The sequence below is a fragment of the Lagopus leucura genome, unplaced genomic scaffold, assembly GCF_019238085.1.
Source record: "Lagopus leucura isolate 7727_CA_CO unplaced genomic scaffold, USGS_WTPT01 Super-Scaffold_650, whole genome shotgun sequence".
Taxonomy (NCBI): Eukaryota; Metazoa; Chordata; class Aves; order Galliformes; family Phasianidae; genus Lagopus; species Lagopus leucura.
The window spans coordinates 463,938-479,684 of record NW_024962253.1 but is presented as its reverse complement, the minus strand read 5'-3'; the positions used below and the strand labels follow the sequence as shown (position 1 = coordinate 479,684).

Below are 15,747 nucleotides of genomic sequence, written 5' to 3'. Positions count from 1 at the left end.
GAGAGGGGGCGGCGGAGTGCGTGCGTGCGCGGCGCCCCGGGACAGCGCGAGCGGTGAGTGCCGGCGGCGCCGGGACCGGTCCTGCCGGGACCGTGTGGATGGGGCCGGACGCCGCCCTCGAAGCCGCCCTGTGGGGTGTCAGCGTGTCCCCTTGGGGGGGGGCCGCCGCCCCGCTGCGGGTGTGACATCAATGTCCCCCTGGGGGTGGGAGGAAGGGGCTCGTGCCCCCCTCGCTGCGAATCACAGCGCATCCGGGGAGCGGCAGGGAAGGGTTTAACACGAAATGCTGGCGAGGAGGGAGTTAACAACCCCCACAGTGTAATTTTGTGACCTCCCGCCCTAACTCCCCACCTCCCCCGTGAGGAGTGGAGCGGGTGTTGAGGGAACGGCTAACCTCCTCCCCCCCATCCGCATCGCAATGTGTTGACACGGAGCCTGCAAGGAAGGAGTTAATCCCTGTCCCCAGCCGAGGTGACAGTGTGTGGGGAGGGCAAAGGGTTAACTCTGTCTTTCCTACCCACCCCACGGCCCCAATTCCCAGTCGGGTCACCTCGCCCTGCTCAGGGACAGCGCAGTGGGCTGGGGGCAGTCTGCTCCACGTGGGTCATGGAGGGGCTGCGGGGAGGGGGGGTCTGCAGTCCCATCAGTGGAAAATGGGGTCACCGAATGGGAGAGCGGTGCGGAGGCTGCACCCCATCCCTACCTGGTGCCAGTGTGGAAACTGAGAACCCTCTGTGGGAGTGGAGGGGGCTTTTTACTCCAGCCCCACTCAAGGATGGATGCTCTGATGGGGCCACAAAGGGAGCCCCTATGGGGAGTTAATTCCATCCAAATGCAGGCATCTCCAGAGCAGGACAGGGAGTGGGGTCCCGATGTGGGAAGATGAGTCCCATCCCCACACATGGGCTGGGAGTGGGGAGCCCACTCAGGGTGAACCATCCAGCAGGAGCGCAGATGGGAACCCTGTGTGGGGAGCAAAGTGAGGGCTGAACTCTATCTCCTTGAATCCGATGGCATCCCAGTGGGGCTGGGTAGAGTGGGGAGCCCCATCCTGATGAGGCTGCTAATGAGGCTGGGAATGGGGTGAGGAGGGGACTCAGCCCCATTCCTATGAAATTATCTCCTTGGGGCTGGAAAAAACTGGGGAGACCTTCAATGGAAGCACTGGGGATGATTAGCCCCCTCCACACATGCAGGGGCGGGCTCACCCCATCCCCACGCAGGTGCTGGGTTGGGGAGGGGGTTGGGGGGGGCTGGCGGTGGGGCGGGGGAAAGCGGGCGGTGCGTGTGGGGGCCTGGGGAAGGGATGATTCATTGCGTGTACTCATGACATCGCTGGCTGCTTCTCTGCGACTGGCAGCCAGCACGGGCACGGGTGGCTCTGCCTGCCCCGCTGCCGCGCTCCCCTTGTGCTGCCTGACCAAACTTGGGCTTCATCTGCCTGCCCCGGTGCTGCCATGCCGGCCATCCTGCTTTTCTGGAGCCGCGCGGAGAGGTATGCATCCACCCCAAGCCTTGGGGCTGCGGGGTTCATCCCTGAGATGGGGACACGGTGCCCAGGGCACCTGCGGAAGGATGCTCAGCTCCAAAGTTATTGTGGGCTTCAGGGGGGAGGACGGGATGGCATCGGGTTTTTCTCAATGAAGGTGATCCCAGAAGGAGGTTTTGTGCCGTTTGGGCTGCAGCTGCCAATGAGACCGCAGCCACTGAACCCATTCTGCTTGTGCCTGGGGAGGGGGCCCCGGGGGACCAAGCTCTCCACGACTTTTCCCCGCCTCGCGCATCGATGCCGTCCTACTTTTCTCCCTCCCTTTGTGGGTGCAGCAGCCTGACAGAGGGAGCGCACCATTCATTCTGCAGAGCGCGGGGACTCCCTGCCCTCAGCCGGGGTCAGGGACGGCGGCGGCGAAAGGGCGGCTGAGGGCTGGGATACAGGCAGGGCACGCAGTCCTGCTGCGGAAATGTCTTAATGTGGGAGCTCTGTGCCTCCCGGCACCAGCAATCTGCCAGAAACCAATGAGAGGAAAATCACTGCCTGCCGAGCGCCTTCATTGATGGGTTTCGGCGGCGGGGAGGGGATGGCAGCGCACAAAGGACGTCGCGCTCGCCCCGTGCTGAGGACGCGCTGGCACTGACGCCCGCATCCTCGCTGCACCCGCTGTTCTTGAGGTGATGTTTAAAATAAAATTAGAGCCTTTACGAAGGAGCGCTTGGAGCATGAATGTGTTTATGAAGTTTCGGTAAGTGGCTCTCTGTGTGTCTTGTGAGAATCGCTGTGGTTCGAGCGCACGCGGTGCCCTGGCGCCGCTTATCGCCCCGTTGTGACCTCATGGTCTGGGATGGAAAATCTTAGTGGGACCGCTCTCATTGTGGGTTTGTTCCCTTACATGACTGCGGAGCAGGGAGATTACGTCAAATGATTGCTATTCAGCCGCTTGCCCATCCTGGGGCTGGGCGATCTGATGTCATGTGTGGTGCTGGAACAAAGGTCTCGCTGCCTTTTTGTTAAGGGGGGGAGCGGGGTTATCTGTGCAGTGCTTTGCTTTGTGTTTTTCCGAGCGCGGCAGCACCTTTCACTGCGGTGTCCTGGCTCGGAAAGCAAATCTGAAATGCTGAAATCCTCGCCCATCACAATGCTCCTCACCCACCATCTCAGCAGCAATTTCCCCTGCTCTCGACAGGGTTAAATGGGAAGGCAGCGAAGGATGATTGAGCAGAAGGGGAGAGTGGGGCTGTGCTTGGCACAGCTGATGTCGGGAGGTGGGAGGGAGGCTGTGCGGGGACAGAGTCGTGTTTTACCACCACACGTGTGACGCTCGCCTCCAAAGTGTGCCTGGACCCAGCGGGTCACCGTCTGGGCACCCCACGGCAGCAGCGGTGAGCGGGGGGGAGGCACAGGGTGCGCCATCCCAAGGGCTGGGAGACGGACCGGTGGTGCCCAGGGATGGGCTGGAGCCCGGCACGCGTCCTACCAGCCGAAGACCTCTTGGTGGTGCATGCAGGTTTGGGCAGGGTTTGCTGTAAGGTTGTAGGAATCGCTGTGGGGTCTGTGGTAGCACCAATTTGGGTGAAGTCTGCTGTTCAGGGCATAGAAGCAGTTTGTCTGCAGGCTGCTGTTTGATCTTGCTGCAGGTGGCCCGTTTTCCTTAGGGTATCTCAGATAGGAGCTTCCGTGCATGTGGAGGCTGCGTCCTGGGCTGGATGGGTGCGTTGGGCTGCCACTACCCCTGGGCAAGGAATGGCTGACTTTGGCTGTGGTAGTGCTTTGTTTCTATGGCGTGGCACAAAACAACCTTTTGGACCACCTGTGGGGACCCACTGCGTCCCCCACACCTTGTCACAGGTTCCTGCTGGGAGTCATAGAGCAGATGCAGATGGTGGTGGGCACGGGGTAGAGCATCTCGTAATGGCTGTGTGGGCTCAGCGGCTCTTAGCACAGAAGCTGGAGGGCTGTGCTGGTACAGAAACGTGCTGGCATTTAGAAGCTGGGATCTGAAGATGCTGTAGGATGCTCTTTACGCCCCCAGAGGCCTTCTCATGTCTCTAACAATAGCTCGGTGCTGCCTCTCCATTCTGCCCCACAGGCATATGGGGCAGAGTCTGGTGTCTGGCCCCATCCTCCAGACCTGAAGCTATGTAACGTGGGGCTGGAGCAGAAGGGGTAAAACTGGTGGTTTGGAGGAAGGCAGAATCATAAAATCATTAAGGTCGAAAAAAGACCTCTAAGATCATCTACTCCAACCATCAACCCATTACCACCATGCCCAATAAACCATGTCCCTGTGGATGGACCCAGTGGATCCAAGCCTTTGCCATGGATGCCGGGGTCATTGTGCAGCCCTGCAGATGTGGTCCAGCAGCAGGCAGCAGGCTGGCAGCCTCCTCTGCTCTAGCATAACAAGGGTAACCCCCAAGACCTCCACTGGATCTGGTTGGAGCAAGGATAGGAGAACGCCTGATGGCCCTGAAGATGGACAGCTGATGCAGAAACATCTGCTGAAGGGGCACAGAAGGCTGGAGCTGCCCAGGAGGAGCTAGGCTGGCATTAGAGCATGGGTCTAGAGAGGGGAGTGGGAGTGAGCACAAGTGCTTAGTGAAACACACTGAGGATCAGAGGATTGGCTAGAGCAAGGGCTGCGGGAGAGCACAGCAAGGATATTAGGTTGGATATCAGGAAAAAATTCTTTTCAGAAAGAGTGGTGAGGCTTTGGAACAGGCTGCCTGGGGAGGTGATAGAGTCACTGTCCCTGGAGGTGTTCAAGTAATGTGGAGGTGTGGCACTGAGGGATATGGTCACTGGGCATGGTGGATTGGGGTTAGACTTGGTGATCTTAGTGGTCTTTTCCAGCCCTAATGATTCTAGGATTCTAAGGAGGAGGTACCTGGTGTGGGTTGGCTTGGGAGGATTGGAGCCTTCAGTGGGGAAAGCGAATGGGAAAAGACAATGGAAAATGTTATTTGGGAAGTGTGTCCTCGTGACTCATTGAGCTGCTCCCCAAGTTTCCATGATCGTGCCGGGTTCACTGTGCCCTCAGCGTGCCTGTGGAGTGAATTAACTGCCGCCCCTTTTTCTTGGGCTATGGCTGTTGGGTTTTCAATGCCTTAGTATAGGCATGGCTTGGTCCTGAGCCTCCCACATGATGGAGAAAGTGAGTGCAGGGAGCTGCTGCCTGTGCTGACCTCACTGCATCGTGTCAGGCTGCGATGGCATTTCACCATCTCTTATAACACTTAATAATTCTGGCTTGCTGCAGTGGTTACATGGAGGCTCTAAGGGAGTGCAAGTCAGGCTAGAAAGCATTTTATTTAATTTATTTTTTTAAGAAAAAAGCCTCCCACCATCGCAAGATGTTTCTGTCTAACGGCTTCGTTCCCTCTGCGCTAAATACAAATTACAGCTCTGACATGCTGGAAGCACTTATCTCCAGCTGAATGCCAATTGCTTTCAGGAACAAAATGTTTGAAGTTCCTCTAAGGTGAGCACGGCAGCGCAGTCCCCGCTGCTCCCCCAGCACTGTTGGTGCCCGGTATGGGGCTGCAGATCCCCGTGGGGGGAGGGAGGGCACGGCTGCATTTAGCCTGTCACGCCTACAACAGCCTCGGTGACGTCCTCGCCCCTATAAGCACCCTGCTCATCGTGTGGTGCTCCCTGTCCAGCGAGCGGAGCGTGCGGGATGGCTCCTTCTGTCCCTGCCTTGGCAATGGGGCAGGGGAAGCTGCAGCCAAGGGAAGCACTGGCCGTGCCGCATTAAAGCATCCCTGTGCTTTGCCTCTGCCCCGCCTCGGAGGAAAACTTGAGTTGGGGTGGCTGCGGTGCTGCTGGATGGTACGATGCGGGGTGCTCTGTGATAAGTGGGTGCTGATCCCACCTCCCGCTGTCCCCCAGTGCTGCGCTCACCTTACAGAGTGCCATCTTTCTGCTTTCAGGAATAAGTACTCAGCGCCTGGCAACGTCACCGCCGTCATGGGAAAGGACTACTACAAGATTTTGGGCATCCAGTCTGGAGCCAACGAGGATGAAATCAAGAAAGCCTACCGGAAAATGGCCCTCAAGTATCACCCCGATAAGAATAAAGACCCCAATGCCGAGGAGAAGTTCAAGGAGATCGCGGAGGCTTACGACGTGCTGAGTGACCCCAAAAAGCGAGCTGTGTACGACCAGTATGGGGAGGAAGGTAAGGGGACGATGGGGGGGGGACACAGAGGCATCCCAGGCTCCTGAGGAGGTTGGTATGGGTGAGATGGGGTGCTAACACCCAACTTGCAGTACCTCCAAGTGGGAGTTGAAGTGGGAGAATCACTTTTCCACCAGTCCCGCTTTGCTCTGCTGCCAGAAATAACGCCCTGACCCATTTCCCTGCTCCCCAGCCAAGGAGATGGCACCTAGTGTTCGGCAGTGCCGCCCCAAAAAGCTGAATGCTGAGGTGATGGAGGAGAATGGAGCCTGTGTGCTGGGACGGTGCTAGAGCAACCCTTTCCTCGACCTAAATTTCCATCACAGCAGTGCTCTCTTTGCCTGGATGTCCCCCACAGGTTCCCTGTTCACGTGCTGCCAGCCCCACTTTTCTCCCTGGGACAGGCTGACCTACATGATTCAAAGCTTTTCCCAATTTAAGTAATAGGTTTTTTGTTTTGAAACCAAGCGGCTGCTGTTGTCTCCCGGTTGGCATGGAGGAGGAGAGCAGCTCCACCACACACAGCCTTATTAGTCGAATATGGAAGCCTGCAACCCCATTTGCTGAGGGTGAGGAGAGCACTGAATAGCATCGGCATTAATCAGCCGGGGACTTGGGTGCTGAAAAGAGCAGCAGGTCCACTGTGCTCTGTGGAAGGTGCAGCCCCTCCTGGGGGCCCTGCAAGCAGGTGCACCTGCTCTTGGGACAGCAGAGATTCCTTTGTTGGCCCAGCTGGCATAGAACAGGCTCTGTGCTGTGCAATCTTAGGGGGCAAGACTTGAGAGGGGACAGAGTTTTGCTGCTGACCGATGGAAATTATTTGCACTCCTGAAAGATGCTGGAGAATGAGAAGTATCTGAAACTTAAGTGAAAAGCAGAGGAGCTCTGTGAAGAAGTGACCAGAGGTTGTCAGCAGTCAGGGTGTGAGAGCAGACCTGGGGAAAATCCCTCTAGGTTTATTTGAGCAAATCTTGGGTGAAGTTCCAGGAAATCTCTGTCTGGCAGTGTGCTGCCTATAGGCATTACTCAACCTGTTATTTGTGTCACTGCCACAGGGGATGCACAGAGCCACGGTGATTTGCTGCTGTTTAAAATTAGAAGCAGCTTTCTCCAGGGAGAAAGTAGCATTTCCTTGGGGGCACCGCTGAAATCAGACCCTGCCTTTGCCTTTGATGGGCATCGTGGAATTAAAGCAACTGTGTAAAGGTGAAAGCTTCTGGTTGCACAGTCCAGGGTCAGAGTCCATCAGCAGGGGCTGCTGAAGTAAGAGTGAATTCAGTAGTGCAGAAGAAAATAGCTGTGGGGGAACAGCCCCTCATGGCAGTGGGGCTTGGAACTGATTGTACCTCGTTGTCCCTGGCCCCATAGCTAGATTAGGGATTGAGTTACCCAAAACAGAAGCAGCAGCAGGTTCAGCCCTTAGGGGACATGGGGTTGCCTGCAGAAATCCCAGCATCTGCTCCACAGAGCTCAAGCACCAGCAACACCAAGTGCCTTCAGTGAGCAGTGCTGGTGGCCCCAGCACATTCAGTCATCTCCCATCTGCTCTGTGCTGCTGAGCATCTGTGGGCTTTTTGCATGTGCAAGGGCAGGGCTTGGATTTCCCTGTGGCTGGTAGCCACTGAGTTATTTCCAGAGTTCCCTGGTTAGTAGCCCAGTCTCTGCTGCCCATAGTCATGCACCAGGACACTTCCAGTTGGGAGAGAGTGACCCATCCCTGGGGTTGGGAAATACTGTCTCCCATTGCACATCTGGGACAATAACTGAGCTACAGCTTGCAGTAACGTGATCCAGGTGTCAGTGTTTGGAGAGTTTTCTGGGCCCCATGGATTGAGATGGGCTTGCGAGGTTTGCTTCTCCTGCCCTACAGCCCAGCCCCCAGCCTGGGAACCATGCCAGGGAAAGGTGAAGCTCTCAAAACTAGACTTGCACAGCTGAGAGGTAGGAGAGGAATGTTGCTGCTCTTTTCGCCCCCTGTGGAGCTGTGGACCCCACGAGGAGGCTGAGAGCCCAACTGGGCAAAGGAGATCCCAGCTAGGGAGAGTCTGAGGAGAAGAAAAAGTCCTCTTCCACCCAGGAGGATAAGCTCCGCAGTCAGAGCATGTCCCCTCTGTGTTTTTCCCCTCCTGCTGCCAACAGTAAGGATGGTACTGGCACAACAGCAACCCATCAGAAATAGTCCTTTACTATCACCAGCATGCCCTGAAAATAGCTCTTGAGTCTGGCTTGTGTTAACCTTTCCCTGGTCAAAAAATGGGCCCCCAGAGGCATCTTATTGGTGTGACCTCTAGAGATTACCTGTGGTACAGCTGTCAGTGTAGTTCACCTTGGGTAGCAGATAACTCACCCACGGTGGGTTTTGTGTGAGCCTTGACTGAGTATTGTTGACTAAATGATGGCCAGAGCACTGGCCATGGCAAATCTGCTCCACCTGCTCACAGTGGCAGATGGTGGGATTCTTAGCCTCCTGTAATGCACAGGGTTTCTTTGGCTAGTTTTCTCTGGACTGGGCAAGGTGTTTGGCAAGAAGTGCTGCTGTTACACTTAGAAGTGATGAGGTAGTGCTATGGGACTGGAAGGGTTCACTTGTTCAGGCTTGGAAGGCACAACAGGATGGAAGGAAGCCTGCCAACAGGGAAAAAAAGGATATGGGCTAGTCATGAAATATATCGGATGAAAGGAGGTAATCAAGCAAGCATTTCAGAAAGAACGGGACCAGAAGGGCTTTTGACCTTGAGCTTGCTGGATACAAAATCACAGAATATCCCGAATTGGAAGGGACACATAGATCATCCAACTCATGGCTCCTTACAGGACCACACCCAAAATTCAAATCCCCTCTCTGAGAGCATTGTCCAAGCACTTCCTGCGTTCTGGAAGGCTTGGGGTGGCGACTGCTGCCCTGAAGAGCCTGTTCTGTGCCCACCGCCCCCTGCTGAAAAAGCTTTTCCTAATAACCAATCTGACCCTGCTCTGATGCAGCTTCATGCAAAATACAAGCAGGGGTTGAGATGGTGCCTCCCCGGCCTGTGGAGATCATGCTGCTGCTCGAGGAGTACTGGTGCCGTGGGTCTCAGCAGCTTTCTCCTGGCAGGGAACATTCATGTCTTCTCTTCCCCATTCTCTTCCAGGTCTTAAGACTGGAGGTGGCTCCTCTGGTGGCTCAGGGAACACTTTCCACTACACGTTCCATGGAGACCCCCACGCCACTTTTGCGTCTTTCTTTGGAGGCTCCAACCCTTTCGATATCTTCTTCGCCAGCAGCCGCTCCCGGATGTTCAATGGCTTTGACCAGGAAGATATGGATATCGATGATGATGATGATCCTTTCAGTGCCTTTGGCCGTTTTGGCTTCAATGGCATTAATGGGGTTCACCGGCGGCACCAGGAGTCCCTGCACACACGGAGGAAGGTCCAAGACCCGCCTGTCATCCATGAGCTCAAGGTGTCCCTGGAAGAGATCTACCACGGCTCCACCAAGAGGATGAAGATCACCCGCAGAAGGCTCAATCCTGATGGCCGGACCATGCGAACTGAGGATAAGATCCTTAACATTGTCATCAAACGGGGTTGGAAGGAGGGAACCAAAATCACATTCCCCAAAGAAGGGGACGCCACCCCAGACAACATCCCTGCTGACATCGTCTTCATCCTCAAGGACAAGCCTCACTCGCACTTCAAGAGGGATGGGACGAATGTGGTCTACACCGCAAACATCAGTCTTAAAGAGGTGAGTGTCGGTGGGAAGGAAATGGCACGGGCTGAGAGGTGGCACGTGGCTGTGCCACATGACCCAGGATGGGAGCCAGGCCTCATCCTGTGCTGATGGGGGACCAGGTAGGGCACGAGAGACCAGTGCTCAGTTTTGGAGAGCTGCTCAACTGCTGTGCTGGGTGTAGAACATGGGTACTGCGATCTCTGCTGAGCGCGTCTGGAGCAAACACAGGTGGTATGTACCCATTTTCTCCCTTACCCGTATGCCTTAACCCTTCTATTTCAGAGTAGGGTATATGGAAGAGAGCTCAGGTGCTCTGTAGGAACAAGGGAGGACCCAAGCTTTCTGACATAAGTCTGGTGCCTACCTGTTCTCACAGCCACGCAGCTGTGGCTCTGCTGTCCCACATGGCAATGGTACCTTTTCACCTGGTCAGAAGACAGGGTCACGCCTCATTCTTGCTGAGAACTGCTTCAGCCCAAACAGTTGAATTTTGGGGGGGTTCTTCCTTCCCTAAATACAGAGCAAATTAAACAAAATATTCAGCCTGTGAGCAAAATGCAGCACATTCCTGCCATCAGTCCTGGAGGTCACAGCGCGACTCACACCAGAGCAGCAAACCAGGTGAAGGTGGGAAAGGAAGGGGAGCTTACCTCAGCTCAAGATGTGCATTCGCTGCTGCTGCTAACTGCTTTTTAATAAATCCCAGCTGGCAGCTGCATTTAACTTTGACGATTATGGCAGCTGCCATTTGCTGTTCCTTTCAGACTGTAGACGCTGTCTGTCTTCTTAATGAGCTCTTTTTTTTTTTTTTTTTTTTTTCTTTGAAGACAGATTTATGTTCCGAAATTCAGTAGCATTTAATAGAAGTAAGCTCAATGGGCCAGACCTGAGGCAAGGAAACGTGAGCTGCTGAGCGTGGTAGCAAGCTGAGAGCTCTGTGATGACACGGACTGACACTGGCTGTCCTGGGGTCAAGGGAGCACTGTGGGGCAGGCTAAGCTGGGTGCTCTGAAGCAAGTTCATCTCATGTTAACCTGTAGGATGGGAGCTGATTTTACATCATGGTGCAGAACGGATTCAAACAAAGAGGTTATTCCTGTGGCGAGTGGCCTCTCTAGAAATACTTGGGAGAGGCTGCCTCATTTATGGCATCCTGCATGCTATATCACAGCTGCTTCCTTCTGTGCATTCCCATATCTGTTAAAAGTAACCCCAAGCTGTTGGTCAGTGCCTGACCTGTTAGTCCAGGTGGACAGAGCTGTGCTCAGCTCTGCCTTTGGAGCAGCAAGCTGAGAAACTGCCTGGCTCCTGCCTGCAAGATGTCTGTGGTCTCCATCCAGCTTCCTGTCAACAGAGCATGTGTTGGTATTTGCTTTGCTTGATGCAGTCACAAAGAGAGACTGCTGGAAATCGCTGGTCTGGGCAAATTCCTCATCTCTTTGAGCTGGGCTTCCTGTTCTTTGCACAGCCTCACTGCAGACCAGACGTGTGGGGGAGCTGCTGGCCTGGCTGCCATCCTCAGCCCAATGCTTGCCAGGGTAGGGCAGTGCTCTACTGCTTTCATCTTCCATGAGTCGCAGCAGCTTAAGAGCTGCAAAACGTGAGCAGATGCCAGGAGCTCCCCAGCTCCATATGCCATCATCTCAGTATGTGATGGAGCAAATCAGAGCACAACCTCTTCATCTAAGCCTACAGCTATAGCCTCTAGTTCTGTCCTCGTGCTTCATCCTTGCAGGAGCCTTGTTTTAGCTGGAGCTTTGAGCTTCAATGCTGGAGCGAGCAGCACAGCACGGTGCCAGCAGGAGCTGGGAGCTGCAGTCCCACTTGTAGTCATGTGCAGATACATGGGGAGGGCAGGAGGACTGGGGATGCAGCATCACCTGCTTCTTTTGTCTCCTTCCCAAACTGTAGTAGGGGTGAACTCAGTCTGCTGGCTCTGTGGTTGGGACTTGCAACCCCCAGAGCTGCCTCCAGCAGTGCCAGGTCAAGCAGAGGTGATGGTGAGGGGTTGCCAAGGATGGGCAGCTGCGTGGCTCCTTGGGGCATGGGTGCTGCAGATGAAGGAAGTGGAGCTAGGCTTCCCTAGAGCCTTGTGGGCTGCAGGGAACTGTCCATTCCAAAAATTACAGTGGGTGGCTAAGGGAGGGAGGAATGACAACACTAACAGCCCTGTCAGCCTCCCAGTAGGATTATCAGCACTGTTGGGTTCTCAGGGAGATGGGAGCAGCAGTACCCCGCAACATCCTTCACCTGACATCACTTTCCCTGAAGTACCAGCAGCCCCCCCATTGCCACAAGCAGAGTGGGACTGCTGCTGACCCAGATAGAGCTCAGCGCTCACAGCTCAGACATCAAACCCACGCCGGTTTCATACCCAGGCAGAAACTGAGACACTTTCTAGGATGCAGGGCAGCTCCCATGGCTGCGCTCACTGCGTCTCGCCCCAATATGGGCTCTTGTGTTGCCTGAACAACCAGTTTTCTTACACGGCAGCAAAGTTGGGCCAGAAGGATAAAAAATAGGAACATACGGTGGAGGAGTGATCGCCTCAAACTCTTACATCTTGGCTCTCAGAAGGAAACACTGAGATCCTGTCTGTATGTGCTGTTCCCACCTGCTTCTGCTCCCATCCCACAGCTTTTGCAGGGCAAGAACCGTGCTGGGGGGCAGCACCCATGTGTGAGCCTGGCAGGGCTTTGCTCCATCAACCCCCCATTCTCTTCTGTGGGTTGGATGCAAACATCCCAGCCGCTTTTTCTCCTGCCCTCTTTCCATGTCAAACGCTCACTCTGGGAGAAATTTTTCCTGATATTCAACCTGACACCTGGCTGCAGCCTCCCACCTCCTTAGCCCAAGATCCAGGCCCAGCATGGATGGTGCTGTGTTGGCTTTGCTGCAGAGCCTCAGCAGCACAGAGACTGACAGGAGAGCTGTTCCTGCTGGTGCCTCCTCTTGTGATGGCTCTGGAAGCTTTTTCAGAGGATGCAGCTGCAGAGCATCCTTCCCTACTTCCTTTTGGGTGTCTTTTGGGGATGGGGGTGGACAAGTGCTTTGTGTGCAGGGCAGGACCAGCCCTAGGAGTCCTCCCCTTCCAGAATTATCGCTCTGCAGCCTCTCTCCTTGCTGAAAGCCTGGAGACACTGCTGCCCACATATACAGCAGAGCTGTCTGAGTTATTTAAGGACACAAGGATTTTCTTGCTGCATTCCCACGTCACGTGGCTTGCTCATGCAGGCTGGTTTGCGGCTGCTGCCGGTTTCTGCAGTAGGCAGCACCCAGTTCCAGGGAGGGAATGGCAGCTTAAAAATCACCTCTTGGCTTTGCCATGGGGGAATGGAGAACGAAAAGACCTCCCTGTGGCAGGGATGCAGGGCCCACTGGGGTCACACTCCCCAGGCCTGCGTTTTCAGGTCCTGCCTCACTGCCTCTTCCTTCTTGGGTCACCAAGGTGTAAAAATAGCCGTGGGGCAGCGGCGCGATGCCATAACCCATGGCGGCCCCAGCTTCCAGGAAAGCATGGTGCTGTGCCGCGTGGCTGTGCCGTGCCACGTGCCCTGGGCTGTGCTATAGATAACCCCAGGTCTGCGCAGCGACAGCTGATGCACCGCAGAGGCATCCGATGAGCTCAGCTGGGTTTTCGGCTGCCCCTATCCCTGTCCTGGCTCCCCAGTCAGGTGGCGAGGAGCTAAATTTAGGCCGCTTGTTGTTGGTCATTGGTGGTGCCGTGGGGAGGAGCAGGGATGGGGACTCGGCAACACAGGGTGGGAGGCTCAGGGCTCTCGTGGTGCAGTTACGGGGCCGGCTGATGGTGTGTCTCCCTTCCTGTCCCCTCAGGCCCTATGCGGCTGCACCGTGAACATTCCCACCATTGACGGGAGGGTGATCCCGCTGCCCTGCAACGACATCATCAAGCCGGGCACAGTGAAGAGACTGCGCGGGGAGGGGCTGCCTTTCCCCAAGGCCCCCAGCCAGCGAGGAGACTTGATCGTGGAGTTCAAAATCCGCTTCCCGGACAGAATAGCTCCCCAGACGAGACAGATCCTCAAGCAGCACCTCCCATGCTCCTAGAGCCCCGGGGACTCTCCTCCAAGCAGCAATACTCCAAATGCACGTGCCGCAGCATCTGGCTCACACAGAGCAGAGGTGCCAGAGCACTTTCAAATGCAAAAAACCCACTTTTCTTCCCCAAAACTCCCATCTGTCCCACCCACCTCTGCCCCTCTTGCCCCATTTTGTACTCCAGTGGTGGGAGAGTCTCCTGCCCTCACCTCTCTCCCAGCTGCCGCCTTTTTTTGTTTTTTTTCAGAGGTCCGGCTTTGCTGCCTCGCACAAGCGCACGGCACAGGCTGTGACTTGGGGATGTGCATCACTTTGTGGTTTTTGTGTCACCCGCTTTTCAAGCCAACCTTCTGACCGGAGGGTGGGATTGTAGGGAGCTCAGAGCAGTGTAAATAGGACTTCACGGGATCTCACGTCCCTCCGTGTTAGACTTCTCTTCCCTTCTTTGATACTTGCTGCTGTTCAAGGTCCCGCCGTACCGAGGTGCCAAGGAAACCGTCCTGAGCGCGTACGGCCAAGGGACCGCTCCTACCGGACCGTTTCTAACCTGGGACCACAGCACCCAATCCTACTGCGGTCCCCTCTCCTGTGCCAAGACCACCACCGAGTGTCACCTGTGCCAATGGACGGAGCTCAGAGCAGTGGGGACGGTCCCTTCCAGCCTCCTGCCCAGGCTGGGAGCTTTCTTGTTCAGATGTGTTGAGTTTGCATTGCTGCTTTATTTTTTAATACATATATTTAGCTCGTTAGGTAACTCCGTAAGGGTTTTCTCTGCCCGTTTTGGGTTTCCTGGAGTGGTTGGCCCCGCTGTTGGGGAGCAGCTCAGCCATACAAACAACCTGCCTGTGAGAGTGGAGAATGTGTGTAGCACAAGACTGGGTGCAAAAGCAGAGCCAAGCGTGAGCAGAGCTGTGGTTTTGACTAGTGTTCGAGTTCAACCTTATGGATTGTAATAGGTAGAGAAATGCACGTGTATATATTTTTCTACAAGGAAGTCTAATTCAGGAGGTGCTTCCGAGTGTGATGGTGGAGCTGAGAGGAGCATGAGGCAATCTGCTTGGTGGTTTGGTTTTCAAATGCTGTATTTTTTTAAAATCTTTGGATTTCCATCAGGAGAATTTTTATATTTCTTACCTTCCTCGGCCAACTCTGCCTCTTGCCATTTTTTTCCCTGGAGGGGCCAGCCGGGCTCCTCCACCACTGCAGCTCTGCGCCTGCCTGAGCGGCGCGGAGAAAGCCAAGGCGCTTCCCCGGGCACCTTTCTGTGAAGGGAAATCACTGGCTTGAAGCAGGGATCTGGAGGTATACAGCTGTACAGTGCATCACGTGGCAGGAGGACAGCCCGTGGGCATGGGGATAGAGCACTTGCATTATTAAAGCACTACTTAATTTATCAACCAGTTTGACTTCAGGTTGGGGCGCGCCGCCTTTTCCCTCCACTGATCTCTCTGGAGTTCAGCATGCAGAAAACTGGTGGACACTGATGGAGCGAGAAGACAGGTCAGCACACAGATGCAAGCTGCTTTGTTTTTCTCAGTTTCTATGAGACCTGAATGTTTTATAGTGTTTTGGGGGTTTTTTTGTTTTTTTGTTTTTTTTTTTTATGTAACTTTTTTTTTTTTTTTTTTTTTTTTTTGTAATGTCAGTATTGAAGAAAAATAAAAAATATTTTGAAAAATATAACTCATTGGTACGTGTTGTGGTGGGAGGTGCTCACCCCAGGTACAGGGGAAGGGCCTCGGGCTCCTGCTGGTCCCATCTCTCCTGTTGGAGTGATGCTGGGACCCAGCTCTTCTCAGAGGAACCCCGGTGCTCGGTGAGGAGAGCAGCACAGGATGCAGCCGGGGAAATTCCCTCTGGTGCCAGGAAATCTGCTTGTCCATTGGTGCAGTCAACCCACCAAGGAAGTCCATTCTTTGAGACCTCGCACCCTGGATAGGGCAAGGACCACAGCGAGCTGCTTTGGGAGGAGATTGAAACGAGGCTTTTCATCAATCCTTCCCTCCCGTTCCCCTCCAGGACTGCGTGTAACCCCGCAGCTTGGTCCCGAGGACAGCAGCAGCCGTGGTCCACCCCTGGTGGCTTCGGAGCAAGCTGGGTCAGGGACTCGATGGGAACAAGGACTGGAGCCGCAGTGAGCACGGCCACCGCCTGCCCCCTGCTGGCAGCAGGAACATAGGCTGCGGGGTGATGCCAAACCAGCCGGCAAATCAGCGCCTTGGCCATTGGGGGCCTCCCTGCCACACACCTCGTGCCCGGTGGAGCCGAGCTTTATGGCTGGGGCGCGCTGAACAT

At 55.1% G+C, this 15,747-nt stretch overlaps 1 protein-coding gene across 5 annotated transcripts; it reads left to right on the top strand.

The window, feature by feature from the left end:
* On the top strand, positions 1-15,056 carry DNAJB5 (DnaJ heat shock protein family (Hsp40) member B5). 5 transcript variants are annotated; one of them, XM_042862393.1, is made up of 4 exons: positions 1-53; positions 5,428-5,675; positions 8,807-9,405; positions 13,228-15,056. In XM_042862393.1, the coding sequence occupies exons 2-4, from the start codon at positions 5,465-5,467 to the stop codon at positions 13,459-13,461; spliced, it is 1,044 nt and encodes a 347-aa protein (XP_042718327.1). In that variant the 5' UTR covers positions 1-53; positions 5,428-5,464; the 3' UTR covers positions 13,462-15,056. The 5 variants fall into 5 exon arrangements, with proteins under 5 accessions (XP_042718327.1, XP_042718324.1, XP_042718323.1 ...); XM_042862390.1 differs by lacking the exon at positions 1-53 and adding an exon at positions 1,350-1,495; XM_042862389.1 differs by lacking the exon at positions 1-53 and adding an exon at positions 2,149-2,240.
* Positions 15,057-15,747: the final 691 nt, after the last annotated feature.

Bases quoted from the DNA above. Each gene is read 5' to 3' on its own strand.
- DNAJB5 (XM_042862389.1), top strand. From the start codon at position 2,173: ATGTTTAAAATAAAATTAGAGCCTTTACGAAGGAGCGCTTGGAGCATG. The intron at 2,241-5,427 runs GTAAGTGGCTCT...TTCTGCTTTCAG, and splicing joins AATGTGTTTATGAAGTTTCG to GAATAAGTACTCAGCGCCTG. The intron at 9,406-13,227 runs GTGAGTGTCGGT...CTGTCCCCTCAG, and splicing joins CAAACATCAGTCTTAAAGAG to GCCCTATGCGGCTGCACCGT.